Source organism: Daphnia magna, linkage group LG7 (assembly GCF_020631705.1).
Source record: "Daphnia magna isolate NIES linkage group LG7, ASM2063170v1.1, whole genome shotgun sequence".
Classification (NCBI taxonomy): Eukaryota; Metazoa; Arthropoda; class Branchiopoda; order Diplostraca; family Daphniidae; genus Daphnia; species Daphnia magna.
In genome coordinates this window covers 1,907,667-1,925,047 of record NC_059188.1, presented here as the reverse complement: position 1 = coordinate 1,925,047, position 17,381 = coordinate 1,907,667, and the positions used below count along the sequence as shown (strand labels likewise).

Sequence of the window (17,381 nt, the reverse complement as noted above, 5' to 3'; positions counted from 1 at the left end):
CGACTCTTCCCACTCTGTCAACACTCTTTCCACATCACACTACTTCTGATCTGTCGTCCACTTTGTTTTTTCAATCAACTACTGTTATCTCCCCAACAGGTTTGACTTCGGATGAAGTGGAAAGTACCAGTTCCTTCACTTCCACTGAATCTCCTGACACGACACCTTCCGTTACTTTCCCACAAACGAATAACGAAGAATTGGCTTCTTCCACTTTCATACCCGATGTGCCTTCAACACTTGAGTTTGATACGGAATCGACTTCTTCAAAACCTACAACAGAGTCTTTTTCTTTTGTAACGACTTTGGCGTCCGTTGATACTACTCCAGTAAGTATTGAATCTTCTACGCAAGTAGACACCACGGTTAGCCCTGTTGAAGATGTATCGACGGATGCTTCTACCGTGTCTTCGACGCAGTTGGTAACAGAGCAGACGACACCAACCACTGCGTCAGTTACGGCGACAACCAACACTGTGACAACCACATTACAAACGGAGGACAGTAGTGAAGCTACGCCGACTACCTTCTCTCTGGTTTCAACGACAGACGTGCCAACTACGGAAGATTCCGCAGGAGTAACCACGATAATACCCAGTGCCGGGCCGGCGACAGACGATACAGATGAATCAAATACTGTTATTACAACCGTAGTCGAGGACAATTTTGCAAGCGAAAGTTCGACTTTGGCGAGCCAAACCACAAACGGTACTTACTCTTCTGTATCTTTTCTTGAACAAACCTCTCCTAGTACCACTGATTCCATTCAAACAAATCTTGACACCGTTCCATTATCAATTACCCCGCCTTCCTTCCCGTCAACAGTACCTCAAAATGTAGACAATTTTCTTCCTAGTCTTTCAACGATATTTAGCGACATTCCTAATTATGATCTATCAACAACTTTTTTTTCTCAATTAAATTTTATTGACTCCACGACAGGTCCAACTTTGGAGGAAGTGACGAGCACTTCCCCCTTCACAACCACTAGTTCTTCTGAGCCTACGTCTTCTATTCCCTTTTCTGAAACGAACACCGAAGAAATTGCTTCTTCCACTATCTCCGATCTTTCTTCTGCAACAGAACTGGATACAGAATCGACTCCTTCCAGTACAGTTACTACGCAGTTTGAAACCGAACCTTGTTCTGAAACAATGCTTCCCTTTTCGACGGAACCTGGTACCACTGACGTAGAAACAACATCTTCTGTATCTTTAGTTGAGCAAGTTTCAACGCTCAATCCTTCAGAATTTTCAACCGAGCAATTTGACGCACAAACTTTACAAACGACACTTATTCCGACGAATGCCGTAACAATGGTGACTGAGATCAGTACCGAGTTGACTGAACCAGTGTCTACGCTGTCTTCAATAAACTCTTCGCCTGAAGCAACTACAGAGGATCCCACTAGTACACCGAGTCCTGTAAGCCAGGAAACATCGTCGCAAGCACCTAGTACCATCACTACTGTAGAAGAATTGTCAGTAGCAACAACTTTCGGGATTACTACTCACACACCGATTCCAGACGTGTCAAATCCGACTACTAGTTCGACTTTCTTTTCAACGGTAGTAACAGACGCAACCGAATCTTCTACAGCATTTACAGCTACGTCGGAAGAAACCATAATACACATTCCATCCGGCAATCTGCCTGATTCGTTGGACTCAGACTCGCACCTTTCAGGTACTCCTGCTTCTCAACCTACAACTTCTCAACCTACAACGTCGTCGCCTACCGAAATCACAACCACGTCGCAAGCAACTAGCACCGATGGGTTTATTGAAGAAGAGTCTTCAACCTCAACAACGGTGACGGAAGCTGAAAGTACAAATGACTTTACTACAAGGCCAACAGATGTCACAACGCCCAACTTACAAACAAACGAAGTTACGGAGAGCGCGTCCACCAGTGAACTTCAGGTATCAACTGACGCGTTTGCAACAGAAGTGGGATCGACAACAGATGCAGGACTACCTGGAATGTCCACCTCGCCAGGTGAATTAGTAACTGTACCGGTTACCACCATGGCCCCTGGACTCGGGTCAACAATGAGTCCAACAGAAACAGCGACGATGTCATCAGATGAGCCAACGACGGACAGCATTTTCAGTAGTGAAACAACTGGTGAGCCTGCAAGTACTTCCGGTGAATGGTTGTCAACGCTAAGCTCATTTTTTTCGAGCCAGACGGCAACCGAACCTTCCACCACTTTATCTTTTGCTGAACAAGTAACATCTTCCACAACCTTTGACCCTGTTTCCCAGGAGAATACGGAAGCTGAGTCACTTTCGACGCTCCAAAATCTCCCGACTACAATCACAGAACAGACGGAAACAGCTCTTCCCTCTCTGTCAACCTTTATCCCTTTCCAATCCTCTGTTTCCACATTGGAAGAGGACCTAACAACCACTACTTCCTTCCCTATAAGTGACCCTATTCCTGTTTCAACGACCGATAACGAGGAATCAGTCACCCACAGTACTACTATTTCTGATTTTACTGTAGAGGATTCCGTAACTGTGTCGACTTTTTCCCCTATGCTAACATCAGAATCTTTCCAATTGTCTACTGAAGTGACCGATGAAATTGAATCAACTTCTTTCACTTCTGAATTAAATCAATTCGAAACAACTTCCCAACCGTCTCATTTAACTACTGATGGCCTGTTACCTTCTACCATAACCTCATTTCCTTCCACCTCTGAACACGTGTTTGAAACCGGTGTGCCTAGCCAGTCTTTTACTTCACAAACCGATTTAGGTTCCACATCAGGATTCAATAATCTAGAAACTGGAACTACAGGTTTACCCACGGTCAGCGAACTTATCACTGAAACTACGTTTTCAGATACACAACCAACTGTCAGTACCGAAAATGAATTCTCAGCTTCTCAAATCTCAACCAGCAGCAATGTGGTAACGAGTGAATCAACATCATTTTCCACTGTTTCTTTTGAACCAACAACAAAATTGCCGGAAGAGTTAGGGACCACCACTGAAAGCTCATTGACGACAGATCAAACAACAACAGTCGTTTACACCGTTACTTCTACGGTTAGTGATTTAGACACTCCCACATCGATTACAAATGGACAAACCTCTGATGTGACGTCTTCCACCGAATCGCAATCGTTTCCTCCTGTTACCCTCCCCCCAGGAACCGAAGAGCCGATAGAAACGAGCGTCGCTACGTCTACCATGCAAAGTAGTGATCAAACTAGTGATGTTACAACGAGCGAAATGACAAGTTCTTCTGCCGAAGAATTTCAAACAACATTTTCCCAATCGACTAGCGATTCAGAGTTGGCGGTATCTACCACTACTCTGTTGCCGATCAGCAGTACCAAAGAGCCAGGTCTGGCAACGGAATCTTCTACAAACGAAGCTATTACATCCACAGTTCCATCATCTGATCCAACAAGCCAAGAAACTGAATCGCTTTTTACAATGGCCACAACGTTACAAGAGGCGCCTGAGATGATGGACTCCACGTCACCAAGTAGTGAAACGACTATTACTTCGACTGAATCTCCAGATTTGCCAATGACCAGTACATCACATGAATTTACGTCAGAATTGCCAACGGTGACAACGGAAACAAATCCTACTAGCCAATTATTTGGTTCTTCTACAAGTGACACTTTTTCAACAACTTTGGAACCATTTTCAGAGGCCGTAACGTTTGGCGGGTCATCTACTTCCCAAACTGAAAATCCATCCACGCTTACGACCCCAGATTCCACCGACTTCTCAACTGAAGGGATCTCGACGGTTACACAGGAAGAAATTTCAGAAGCAACCTTTGCATCATCTGATCCCATTACCCAAGCGACTGACTCACTTTTCACAACTGAGGCTTCCCAGACGATCAGTTCGTTGCCACCAAGTAGTGAGACTATGGTTACTTTCACGTTGTCTCCTGATTTACCAACTACTAGTATTTCACACGAATTCACGTCACAATCGCCAACAATGACAACTGAAACTGATCAGACAAGCCAATTCATTAGTTCTTCGACAAGTGATGCATTTTCAACAACTGTGGAACCAGTTTCAGAAGTTGTAACATTCACCGGACCATCTAGTTCCCAAACAGAAAACCCCTCTACTACTCAAGGTTTAACCGAGCCCTCAACTGACGCGATTTCAACGGGCATAACGGAAGAAATTTCAGAAACAATTGTTTCAGAATCCTCTGATTCCATTAGCCAAACAACTGACTCCCTTTTTACACTGACAGAGACTTCTGAGACGTTCAGCTCAATGCCAAGTATTATTACTTCCACGTTCTCTCCTGACGTTTCAACGACAAGTAATTCACAGGAGCTTACGTCACCATCACCACTAACAACGGAAGCAGATCAAACTAGCCAATATTTGTTGGTTTTTCCACTAGTAGCGCCTTTTCAACAACCTTTGGAACCATTTTCAGAGACTGTAGAGTTAACCGAGTCATCTACTTCTCAAACGGAGAACCCCTCTACGCTAACAGACCAAGATTTTACTGATTCGTCAACTGAAGGGTTTTCCACGGTTACACCAGAAGACGTTTCGGAAGCAACCGCTGCAGGAACATCTGAATTCCATTAGCCAAACAACTGACTCCCTCGTCACACTGACAGAAATGTCTCAGACGATGAGTTCTATGCCACCGAGTAGTGCTACTTCCACGTTTCTTCCAGATGTTTCGACTAGTGTATCACAGGAATTCACATCAGAATCGCCAGTAACAACGGAGGCAGATCACACCAGCCAATTTATTTGGCCCTCTACGAGTAGCGCTTTTTCAACAACTTTGGAACCATTTTCAGAGACTGTAGAGTTAACCGAGTCTTCTACTTCTCAAACGGAAACCGCATCTACCCTTACAGACCAAGATTCAACTGACTACCCAACTGAAGGGGTTTCTACGGTTTTGCCGGAAGAAGTTTCTGAGGCAACCGTTGTGGAATCATCTGATCCCATTAGTCAAGCTACTGACTCTCTTTTCACAACAGGTGCTTCTCAGACTATCAGCTCGTTGCCACCAAGTAGTGAGACCATGGTTACTTCTCACGTTCTCTCCTGATTTGCCAACTACTAGTATTTCACATGAATTTACGTCACAATCGCCAACAATGACAACTGAAACTGATCAGACAAGCCAATTTATGAGTTCTTCGACAATTGATGAATTTTCAACAACTGTGGAACCAGTTTCAGAAATTGTAACATTCACCGGATCATCTAGTTCCCAAACAGAAAACCCCTCTACTACTCAAGGTTTAACTGAGTCCTCAACTGATGTGACTTCTACGGTCATAACGGAAGAACATTCAGAAGCAATTGTTACAGAATCCTCTGATACCATTAGCCAAACAACTGACTCTTTTATTACACTGACAGAGACTTCTGAGACAACCAGCTCGATGCCAAGTGTCGTTACTTCCACGTTGTCTGTCGACTTTTCAACGACAAGTAGTTCACAAGAACTCACATCCGAATCACCAGTAGCAACGGAGCCAGAACAAACTAGCCAGTTTATTGAGTCTTCCACAAGCAGCGTTTTTTCAACAACTTTGGAACCTTTTTCAGAAACTGTAGAGTTAACCGAGTCATCTACTTCCCAAACGGAAAACGTCTCCTCACCAACGGACCAAGATTCAAGTGATCCGTCAACTGAAGGGTTTGCCACGGCTACACCGGAAGACGTTTCGGAAGCAACTGTTGCGGAATCATCGGATTCCAGCCAAACAACTGACTTTCTTGTTACACTGACAGAATCATCTCAAACGATCAGCACTGTGCCACAAAGTAGTGCTACTTCCACGTTTCTTCCAGATGTTTCGACTAGTGGATCACAGGAATCCACATCAGAATCGCCGGTAACAACGGAGGCAGAACAAACTAGCCAGTTTATCGAGTCATCTACGAGCAGCCCCTTTTCAACAACTTTGGAACCATTTTCAGAGACTGTAGAGTTAACCGAGTCTTCTAGTTCACAAACAGAAAACCCCTCTACCCTTACAGACCAAGATTCAACTGACCCCCCAACTGATGGGATTTCAACGGTTTTGCCAGAAGAATTTTCTGAGGCAACCGTTGTGGAATCATCTGATCCCATTACCCAAGCGACAGACTCACTTTTCACAACTGAGGCTTCCCCGATCAGTTCGTTGCCACCAAGTAGTGAAACTATGGTTACTTCCACGTTCTCTCCTGATTTGCCAACTACTAGTATTTCGCATGAATTCACGTCACAATCGCCAACAATGACAACTGAAACTGATCAGACAAGCCAATTCATTAGTTCTTCGACAAGTGATGCATTTTCAACAACTGTGGAACCAGTTTCAGAAGTTGTAACATTCACCGGACCATCTAGTTCCGAAACGGAATACTCCGCTACTACCCAAGGTTTAACCGAGTCCTCAACTGACGTGACTTCTACGGTCATAACGGAAGAACATTCAGAAGCAATTGTTACAGAATCCTCTGATACCATTAGCCAAACAACTGACTCTCTTATTACACTGACAGAGACTTCTGAGACAACCAGCTCGATGCCAAGTATTATTACTTCCACGTTGTCTGTCGAATTTTCAACGACAAGTAGTTCACAAGAACTCACATCAGAATCGTCAGGAACAACAGAGGCAGATCAAACTAGCCAATTTATTGAGTCTTCTACCAGTAGCGCCTTTTCAACAACTATGGAATCATTTTCCAGAGTCTACCGAGTCTTCTACTTCCCAAACGGAAAACCTCTCTACGCTAACGGACCAAAATTCAACCGATCCGTCAACTGAAGTGTTTTCCACGGCTACACCAGAAGATGTTTCGGAAGCAACCGTTGCCGAATCATCTGATTCCACTAGCCAAACAACTGAATTCCTTGTTACACTGACAGAATCATTTCAGACGATCAGCACTATGCCACAAAGTAGTGCTACTTCGACAATTTCTTCAGATGTTTCGACGACTAGTGGGTCACAGGAATTCACGTCAGATTCACCATTGACAACGGAGGCAGATCTCACTAGCCAGTTTATTGAGTCATCTACGAGCAGCGCCTTTTCAACAACTTTGGAACCATTTTCAGAGACTGTAGAGTTAACCGAGTCTTCTAGTTCACAAACGGAAAACCCCTCTACCCTTACAGACCAAGATTCAACTGACTCCCCAACTGACGGGATTTCTACGGTTTTGCCAGAAGAAGTTTCTGAGGCAACCACGGAATCAACTGATCCCATTAGCCAAGCAACTGACTCATTTTTCACAACAGAGGCTGCTCAGACGACCAGCACATTGGAACCGAGTAGTGAAACCATGGATACTTCAACATCTTCTCCTGATTTGCTGACAACTAGTACTTCGCATGTATTCACAACAGAATCGCCAGTGACAACCGAGGCAGATCAAACTAGCCAGTTCAGTGAGTCTTCTACGAGCAGCCCCTTTTCAACAACTTTGGAACCATCTTCAGAGACTGTAGAGTTAACCGAGTCTTCTACTTTTCAAACGGAGAACCCCTCTTCCCCCACGGACGAAGATTCAACTGATCCCTCAACTGAAGGGTTTCCCACCGATACTTCGGAAGGCATTACAGAAATAATCGTTACGGAATCATCAGATTCCATCAGCCAAACAACTGACTCTCTTATTACACTAACAGAGACTTCACAAACGATGACCTCCGAGTCATCAAGTAGTGAAGCGACGATTATTTCGACTGTGTCTCCGGATTTGCCAACATCTAGTACTTCCGAAGATTCCACGTCAGAATTACAAGTGACAACGGAGGCTGAATCGACTAGCCAATTTACTGGGTCCTCTACCAGTGAAGGTTTTCCAACCACTTCAGAACCAGTATCAGAGGCCGTAACGTTCACGGATTCTTCTGTTTCGGAAACGGATAAACCCACTACACCAACACCTGAACATTCAACAGACTTCACAACTGACGCGATGTTCACGGATACGTCGGACGACATTTCGGAGACGATCGTTACCGAATCATTCACCAGTGAAACGATGGCTTCTTCCACTATACCACCAAATGTGCCAACAACTGAAATCTTAGACGAAATGAATACAGAGTTACCATCAACAACTTTTTCACACTTGACAAGTGATCCTACAGCCACTGTTGCACCCACAACGGATTCTTCTTTATCCGAAGAAGAGTTCTCAACGACGTTTTTCTTCAATTCCAGTTTCAGATGGCTCGTCTACTATCGAAACTTCAACGGAGGAAGTCCTTGTGACGGACGATACAACTTTTTCTTCTCAATCTTTCTCCGAAACGACCACTGACTTCGTCGCTACTAGCACGTCTTCTACCGAAATTGATCAGACAACTACGGAATCATTTTTATTTCCTACCGACACATCCATTCCTTCAGAAGAGACCAGTTTCATACCGGATTCTACTACGGATTCTTCTTTAGTATATTTCTCGACACAGTCTTCAACAGTCGGAAGCACGACAATGGAAAGCACTACAGATGCCATGTCGACAACTGAAGTTACCAACGCAGACATTTCAACAACGCCTTCGTCTATAATCGATATTTCAACATCTGATGTGCCTTCCTCGTTTTCGACGTTACCAACTCAGCAATCTTCAGAGGCTGATCTAGTTTCGGAAAATGAAGGTTCCACGGTTGATTTTACGAGCGAATTCACTTTTGTGCCAACAACTGTTAGCCCTTCTGATGAGCATACAGTTACAACTTCTTTCACTACCGAATCAACCCATTCAAGTCCTCTGACTGACGAAATTACCAGTGATTCAGCTTCTGAATTCCTGTCAACCACGATGAGTCACAGTTCCGAAACTTCGTTTTCTGAATCGTTTTCAACGACTTTGGAACCCATTTCGGCAACGACATTCGAGATGGAAGCACTGACAAGCGATACTACTGCTTCGTCAACGTTTTTTACCACTGAATCTTCAAGTAGTCCAACTTCGGAAATCACAACTACGATGAATCTTCAATTTTCTACCGAAAGTTTACCAGAAACTGTCAGCACAGATTCCGAATTATCGACTACAGTTTCTGAAAATGAAACCGAAACGTTTTTGCCTACTACAGACTTTTTAAGCACGACCGCTGTAACAGAAACAACAGAAACTGATGTAACAACAACATCCTCATTTGTGACCACGGAAATGGCGACCACAGATCCAACTACTGCAATTGCATCGGAGTCTCTTTCAACTGTAATTTTTGAAACGAGTAGTCAATCGCTAGTGTCTTCGACGATTGACTCGGTGACGTCTACCCCTACTTTACAGGAGACTTCTACCACTGATCATACCTCCGCTTCCACTTCGGTGTCTACTGACATTCCAATTGATACAGAAACCTTAGATAACGAAACGACGGACGATTACATTTCTTCTACTACTGAATCATCAGATCCTTCAATTACTTCTTCCTCACTCCCCCCAACTACTGTATTCACGATTACCGATTCACCATCTACTGTTGACTCATCTGTAACAACTGCGGGTTTTACTTCTTCTAGTGATTTAGTACCACTATCAACTGATGATGCAATCGAACCCGTGACGACAGAATCTGGTGTATTTACAAGTAGTGCAACGTTAACTGACTCCGTTGATCCTCTTGCCTCCACTGTTACGACGATGGCGTCAGAGCTGACGTCGACACTTGATCTTTCCCCCTCCTCCTCCATGCCAACCCCAGACGTGAGTGTTAGCACCATCGACATGCTCACTGAACCGTCAACTACACCTTCGTCTTCATCAGCAGATACTCTGTCGACTGAACCCTACACGGTTACCAACTATCACGGTACTTCTTTCCCGATGACGAATGAAATATATGACGAATTTCCTTCTTCTTGTCTGCTCTTTAACTTGTGTGAAACTGTCAATAGTGTTAAGTGTTTTCCTTCATTTGAACCTCTTTTTTTTCTGCCACGTTAGAACTGCCTTCTGAGTCTAGTGGGTCATCTGATTTAACTACAACTGAAGATCCCGGTGAATTGACAACTACCACACACGTGTCCACTGACGTTACCGTAACGCCTTCACAAACCACTGTTGCTGGTACTACGGTTACAGATCACTTGATTTCCGAGGTCACGAGTGATGGCATTACGTTAAGCACGGTTATACCAGAAAGTAAACCCTCTGTTTTTTTTTCTTAACTCCAATCAGTTCATTTTCTCAATTAACGATTTTACTACTGCCATGTATTTTCAACAGCTACTACTGATTACGTTTCGCTTGTCACGAATATAATTACGGATCACACGACAGAAACCGTAACAACGCAACTTGATTCAGAAACGACGTTTAGCACTCTTCCTTCTACTGTGTTTTCTACAACATTCCAGAGTATGTCTTATTATTAAAAAAAAAAAAAAACCAGCTACGCTTTGCCTTCTAATCGCTATTATCTCGTGTAGTTACGCAATATTGCAGTTTTAATTGAAACCGGGAATGCTATTTGTTTCTATAAGGTACAACCTCAGATGTCACGAGCGAAGCTGTAGATCTAAATGAAGTCACAACAGAGATTACAACAGCAGTTCCTTGTGGTAAATATAAAACAAATTGCTGTAAAAATGTCAAAATATGTAACGAAAAAATGTATATGGGGCCTCGATTTTTAACCAAATGAATAGCATATTCTTGCATTTTTATATAACACGTTAACGTTATGCTCTCATGCCAATAGATACCACGACCATCGAAGGAATAACTACCGATTCAGCGTCTCAAGTTACAGAAGAAACCACTCCCTTCGACTGTGACTCGACTACAACCCAAGAAACCCCTTCCACGATTTCGGATAGTTCAACCGAGAAGCCTTTTATACCAACAGAACAAACAACAATTAGAACTACCATATTACCCGATACGACAGTATCTGACTCTGTAGCAGTAACGACACAATCGTTCGAGGGCACAACAGAAGATAGCACAACTGCTGAAACTGTTGTTATCGAAACAGATGCCGGTATAACCGAGTTTAGCACAGATGAGCCAACCTCTGATTGTGATGACGAAGAAGTCGACACATCTACTCCCGAAATGCCAATGGAATCAACCAGTCAGTTTTCTTCTGAAGCTATGATGACGGCATCTACAGCCATGGATTCAACAACCACGGAATCCTCTACTTCCACAAAGCCATTTGAGGTAACCACGTCTGGACCGGAAAGTGAAACGGAAATTTCTTCAACATCCTCTGAATCGGCAGTTACCGTTGAGACAGATGTTACAACCGAATTATCGGTAGGAAGCACAATAGTACAAACCGAAGGTTTTATTACTGATGTGGCAACCGAGGCTACAACAGTAGTGACTGAAAAAACCACTGAGGTAGTTAACGCGCTGCCTACCGAGGAATCAACTCAACTGTTAACTGACGAACCCACCGAGGAGCCTACAACTGAATTCAGTATAACCACCGATGTAACTACTGGAGAACCCACGATGTTGCCTACGGAGCAACCAACTGATCTGCCTACCACAGAATCGTTTACGGAAACACCAATCGAGGTTACTTCTGCTCCTACCGAAGCTGCCACCGAGGCTCTTACTGAAGCTCCTACCAAAGAACCGACTGAGGCTTCTTCTGAAGAACCAACTCAGGTTCCTACTGAAGAACTGACTGAGGCCCCCATCGAAGAACCGACCGAGTCCCCTATTAAAGAGCCCACTGAAGCTTCTACTGAAGAACCGACTGAAGTTCCTACCGTAGAACCAACTGAGTCTCCTACTGAAGAACCAACTGAGGATCTCACGGAAGAAACGACTGAGACTCCTACCGAAGAACAGACTGAGGCTCCCACCGAAGAACCGACTGAGTCCCCTACTAAAGAGCCCACTGAAGCTTCTACTGAAGAACTGACTGAAGCTCCTACCGTAGAACCGACTGAGTCTCCCACTGAAGAACCAACTGAGGCTCTCACCGAAGAACCGACTGAGACTCCCACCGAAGAACCGACTCAGGTTCCTACTGAAGAACTGACTGAGGCCCCCATCGAAGAACCGACCGAGTCCCCTATTAAAGAGCCCACTGAAGCTTCTACTGAAGAACCGACTGAGTCTCCTACTGAAGAACCGACTGAGTCTCCTACTGAAGAACCGACTGAAGCTCCTACCGAAGAACCGACTGAGGCTCCCACCGAAGAACCGACTGAGGCTCCCACCGAAGAACCGACTGAGGCTCCCACCGAAGAACCAACTGAGGCTTTTACCGAAATTCCTACTGAAACTCCCACCGAAGAACCGACTGAGGCTCCCACCGAAGAACCGACTGAGGCTCCCACCGAAGAACTGACTGAGACTCCCACCGAAGAACCAACTGAGGCTCCTACCGAAGAAACAACTGAGGCTCCCACCGAAGAACCGACTGAAGCTCCCACCGAAGAACCGACTGAGACTCCTACCGAAGAACCGACTGAGGCTCCCACCGAAGAACCGACTGAGGCTCCCACCGAAGAACCGACTGAGACTCCTACCGAAGAACCGACTGAGGCTCCCACCGAAGAACCGACTGAGGCTCCCACCGAAGAACCGACTGAGGCTTCCACCGAAGAACCGACTGAGGCTCCCACCGAAGAACCGACTGAGACTCCCACCGAAGAACCAACTGAGGCTCCTACCGAAGAAACAACTGAGGCTCTCACCGAAGAACCGACTGAGGCTCCCATCGAAGAAACAACTGAGGCTCCCACCGAAGAACCGACTGAGGCTCCTACCGAAGAACCGACTGAGGCTCCCACCGAAGAAACAGACTGAGGCTCCCACCGAAGAACCGACTGAGGCTCCCACCGAAATTCCGACTGAGGTTCCTACCGAGATTCCAACTGGGGTTCCTACCGAAATTCCGACTGAGGTTCCTACCGAAATTCCGACTGAGGTTCCTACCGAAGTTGAAGCACTCACTGAGATGCCTACTGATTCACCCACTGAGGTTTCAACGCAGGTGCCAAGTGATTTATTACCTGGAGTTACTGGAATAATGACGGAAACACAAACTGAGGTGCCTTCAACTCAAAAACCAGCCGGACTTGTTACCACTATAACACCGACTGAATTACCGATGACCATTAAACCAACTACGCCTCCAACACAAGCTCCAACTACACAAACATTTTTTACTACTGAACACCAAGTCAGCGATCCCACAACGTTGGTAGACATTGGTAATCTTCAGCAAAATGGAACTCAGTTGACTACATTGATCATGGAAATCACAACCGAGCCAGACCGCATTGAAACAACAACACAGATGTTCACACCTACCACCGCTTCTCCTACACTACAGGAATTTACGACTGTAACGGACATGACAACTACGATGGTGCCCATTACTGATATCACACCTCCTTTTTCTATTGCGGTTGTGCCTAAGCCGCCACCCCCCAGTTTCGTTTTCGTACCCCCATCTTCGTCTAGCTCTGGCTCGTCTTCAAGTTCATCATCAGGCACATCATCAAGTGACTCGTCAATCAGTAGCGGACCGTCTTCACCATGGGGGGCTTTGATCCCGATCTGGAACGCTTTTCCAGTGTTGGGTATAGCAGCCTTCATTATATCAGCGCCTTTCCTTCTTCTGCTGACTGTTTTATTTGTTGGAACACCATTTGGAAGATCTATCGATGGTGGAGGTGATTTGCTACTAGGACTTTTCAATGACCTATACGAAGATCGGACGCTAGACCATCCTTGGTTAATTGCCAAAATTTTATCGCAAATGTTTCCCGAAGAATATAGTCCGTCTAGCAAAGAAGAAAGGATGGTTCTCACCAAATATGTTGCTAAAATGTTCCCGGAGCAACTCGAAAATTTGCAAAACTGGGAAGAATTATCTATACCTAGCGTTTTGATTCATTTGCTGCCGGAGAAATTTGCTCAAGTGGATTATAAGCATCTGAATAAATACCTTGCTGACGATACCGTTAATTATACCGAGACGGAGAACCTTAGACGGCTTATGCTTGGCTTCCTGACTTATGCGAAAGAACACGTCCCGGAATTCGCCCAGAAATACATCACGCCAGACGTTGAACAAAAGCTGAGAGAAATTGTGAAAAATTCTGCTTTGATTACGCGAATGAAGGACGCTATTCCCGACTCCAGCAACTTGGATAACGAATGGCTTTTTGACCGACTTATGTTCAAAATCAAGAATTTTAAGAAGTCCGAAGAGGAAATTGAAATGTTAGCTTCCACGGAACCTACAACGCAAGGAACTACACAGACTTCGTCGCGTCCTACCACAACTTCTGTATCACCACCGCCGAAATGTCAATGGGGTCCTATTCTCTGTTCGATTAATCGAGTATCATTCCAACGCAATGCAGAAAAGCGTGGTGATATGGATTCTGTAAACGCAAAAGAAATTGTGCCCCGGCAACCAAAACAAGTTCCGCAATGGCTTCGGACAACCAGGAAGAAGAATCAAACGGAGAAGATTCTTCGCACCAAGACCCAACGACCAGGAACGAATGCACTGTTTCGTCGTTTCCTCTTTGATCCCTTCCGTGCTTGATTGCAACACAGTAATTCTAATTGAAAATCACGCATGCTGCACATAAAGATACTCGTTTATCATTGTTTATTCAAGTAATGTTTTCAAATTTTAACATTATACGATAATTTTTCCCCACTTCGCACTTCTTTCGCCCGAACACGAGCTTGTTTCGCTTCCCCAATATTCAGCAATTTGAGTGCAGTTGAGTGGGAAGTGATCTGGGAGATTTGGATGAATAGTTTATTTAAGTTTAAAAGAGCACTGATTATTTATTTTTTTTTCGTTGACTTGTTTTATTGTTGAGATTCTATTTATTAGTTATTTTGTTATGTATTCATAAATAAAAATGGAGTGTTATGCAACTTATGTCCGGAAGTAACAATACACTCTAAAATTTCACAAAGGATTGTATTTTATGGAAAACCAAGGATACATCAGGTATATCACACATCGCTTGCCATTATTTTAGTTCTTTTTGACGGTAATCCTTGTTGTGCCTTTGGCTTAGTCTTTCTAACGTTAGCTATTATTCGCTCACGTTTTTTTCGCTTTATCTTGTCGGGGATGGGTTCTGTAGAGATAGATTTCCGGGTAGGAACATTCTGGGCCATTTTCTTGGCTTCACTCTTAGATGTTTTTTTCATTTGCAGCATGTAATCTGGTACCTCACACCCAGAATTCCGCATGACTGTAGCAATTCTACAAATAAAAGAACAACGACCTGTTGAAATATTCCAGTAATTACATCAAACGAAGTCATACTTGCGTAAATAACCCGCATCATTCTCTGTGAAAAAAGTTATAGCTTTTCCTGGGCGACCAGCGCGCCCCGTTCGACCTGTAATAATTGAACATATTATGACATTATTTGCATAAGTACAAAAAAACGTTGCATTTTGCATACCAATTCTGTGGATGTAACTAATGGCTGATGGCGGAAAATCATAATTGACAACAAGGTTCACACCTTTGAAATCAATACCACGCCCCATAAGCTCAGTACATATGAGTACCCAAATTTGACCGGACCGAAAGCTTTTCACCACGTTGTCACGTTGAAGTTGAGATCGTTCTGCGTGGATGACATCGACATTTATTCCGTCATAAACCAGTTCGGTATATAGTTCTTTGGCTCGTTCTTTTGTTTGCACGAACACTAAAACGGGTGGGGTAAGACCCCTTTTGGTACAAAATATGTCGGTAAGTTCTTTCTATTTTACTTTTCAATAAACGGTTATTGCTCACCTCGACAATCAGATTACGGAATGCCATTAGCTTTCCACCTTCACTTCCCGTAAAAATCAACTGTTGCTCTACCTTTTCGGAAGCTGAATTCTTTTGTCCAATAGTTAGCATGACGACATTGTCGAGATTTAATTTGCACCATTCCTGGACGTCGAATGCAAAAGTAGCGCTGAAAAATGCTCGTCTAATTTGTTGCGAATCACAGGCCCGATAGATCGCTCCTAGTTGATCACGGAAACCTTGTCGACCTTCTTCAAACAACTTGTCTGATTCGTCTACAATCAACCATTCGACACTACACGGTGAAACGATAAAAGATTACTTTGGTTTCCTAAATCATGTTTAATTGATAAAATTGTCTTACTTCTTCAGTGAAATAGCTGGTGGCTCTTGTGATAAAAGGAAAACCAGCCTATTAGGTGTTGTGATGAGGATGTCTACAAATAAAGTTGTTCAGACACGAAAGCATTTAATAATAACCAATTTAATTACCAAATCGTTGAGATGATTTTGGCCCAAATTTTTGCGCAGCTTTTCCAACGTTGTCTATGACATGACAACGTAAACCAATTTCTTCAGTTAATTTAACACACTCTCGATGGGTTTGATTGGCCAACTCGCGTGTGGGTGAGACAATGACTGCCCTGAAACCTTTTTTCTGTGGAGTACCTAGGCAATGTATGATAGGCACCAAAAAAGCGGCGGTTTTTCCAGATCCAGTTGGGGCACAAGCCAGGATTTCCCTTTTCTTCAACATTAAAGGGATGGCTTGCATTTGAATCGGAGTAGGAACCAAATATCCACGTGTGCGTATATTTGCAATGAGTTCTTCTTTTATGTTAAACTGCTCTGCCAGCTCATCAAACCTATAAGATTGGCATAAGCTATTGAATGTTTTTGGAAATCTTTTTAGCAGATACTCACGTTTCAACTGGAGTTGGAATGTCACTACCCTGAACATGGATATGATGTGCATTCCTCTTTCTCTTGATTTCTTCCTTCTTGAGTGCAGCTAATTCTTTTGGTGTTTTAATTTTCCTTTTCCTTTCTCGACGTAATGCTTTGATTTCTGCTCTGGGATCAACCTCCGGGTCATTCAAAGCCACCATTTCTTCATTGAGTTTAGTTATATCATTCTCCTTTTTGGTATCTTGTTGTGTTGCTTCATTATCTGTATTGGAGTTTGTCACACGAGTAGTTGATAGACTGTCAGTAGAATTCTGTTTTTTTGCTAGCTGAGCATTAGATAAAAATAGTCATTACTTGATCAATTTCAGTTATATTAACGGAAGAAAAAAGGGCAAATACTTTAAATTTCAGAGCATCATTCTTGAATCTGTTAGTGTCGAATTTTGCACCAGCTGACAGTCGTTTAAACAAGTCGCGGGCATCCATTACTGATGTCCACAAATGCTACGTCCCAAATGAAGTTTTGAGATAAATTATTTGAAATTTAGTAGTACAATTTCAAGACGTCAAAAGAAGGTAATTCATGAAATAAGAAAAATAACACAAAGAACTTCCAACACACGTGCAAACAATTCTTTTTTTTGCAATAGCAGACGGCATTACGAAAATGCTAAAGAATTGCCAGATAGGTAAAAATTTTCATTTTTTGGGAAAACGAAAG

The 17,381-nt window shown here is 43.6% G+C and overlaps 3 protein-coding genes across 3 annotated transcripts in view; 2 read left to right on the top strand and 1 right to left on the bottom strand.

The window, feature by feature from the left end:
• The window catches only part of LOC116927838 (serine-rich adhesin for platelets), a 22,900-nt gene extending 7,995 nt beyond the window's left edge, over window positions 1-14,905 (top strand). The window contains 7 exon segments of the mRNA XM_045176573.1: window positions 100-708; window positions 943-2,127; window positions 9,940-10,137; window positions 10,222-10,353; window positions 10,479-10,556; window positions 10,697-12,761; window positions 12,763-14,905. Coding sequence (XP_045032508.1) covers window positions 100-708; window positions 943-2,127; window positions 9,940-10,137; window positions 10,222-10,353; window positions 10,479-10,556; window positions 10,697-12,761; window positions 12,763-14,524 — 6,029 coding nt within the window. The 3' untranslated portion in view covers window positions 14,525-14,905.
• Window positions 5,120-6,920, top strand: LOC116933933 (flocculation protein FLO11). Its single transcript, XM_032941599.2, has one exon. The coding sequence runs from the start codon at window positions 5,120-5,122 to the stop codon at window positions 6,788-6,790; it is 1,671 nt and encodes a 556-aa protein (XP_032797490.2). The 3' UTR covers window positions 6,791-6,920.
• On the bottom strand, window positions 14,896-17,381 carry LOC116927840 (probable ATP-dependent RNA helicase DDX52). Its single transcript, XM_045176575.1, has 8 exons — window positions 17,060-17,381; window positions 16,676-16,986; window positions 16,244-16,617; window positions 16,116-16,188; window positions 15,752-16,046; window positions 15,411-15,684; window positions 15,269-15,344; window positions 14,896-15,205 (listed from the first exon to the last, which is right to left on the bottom strand). The coding sequence occupies exons 1-8, from the start codon at window positions 17,144-17,146 to the stop codon at window positions 14,950-14,952; spliced, it is 1,746 nt and encodes a 581-aa protein (XP_045032510.1). The 5' UTR covers window positions 17,147-17,381; the 3' UTR covers window positions 14,896-14,949.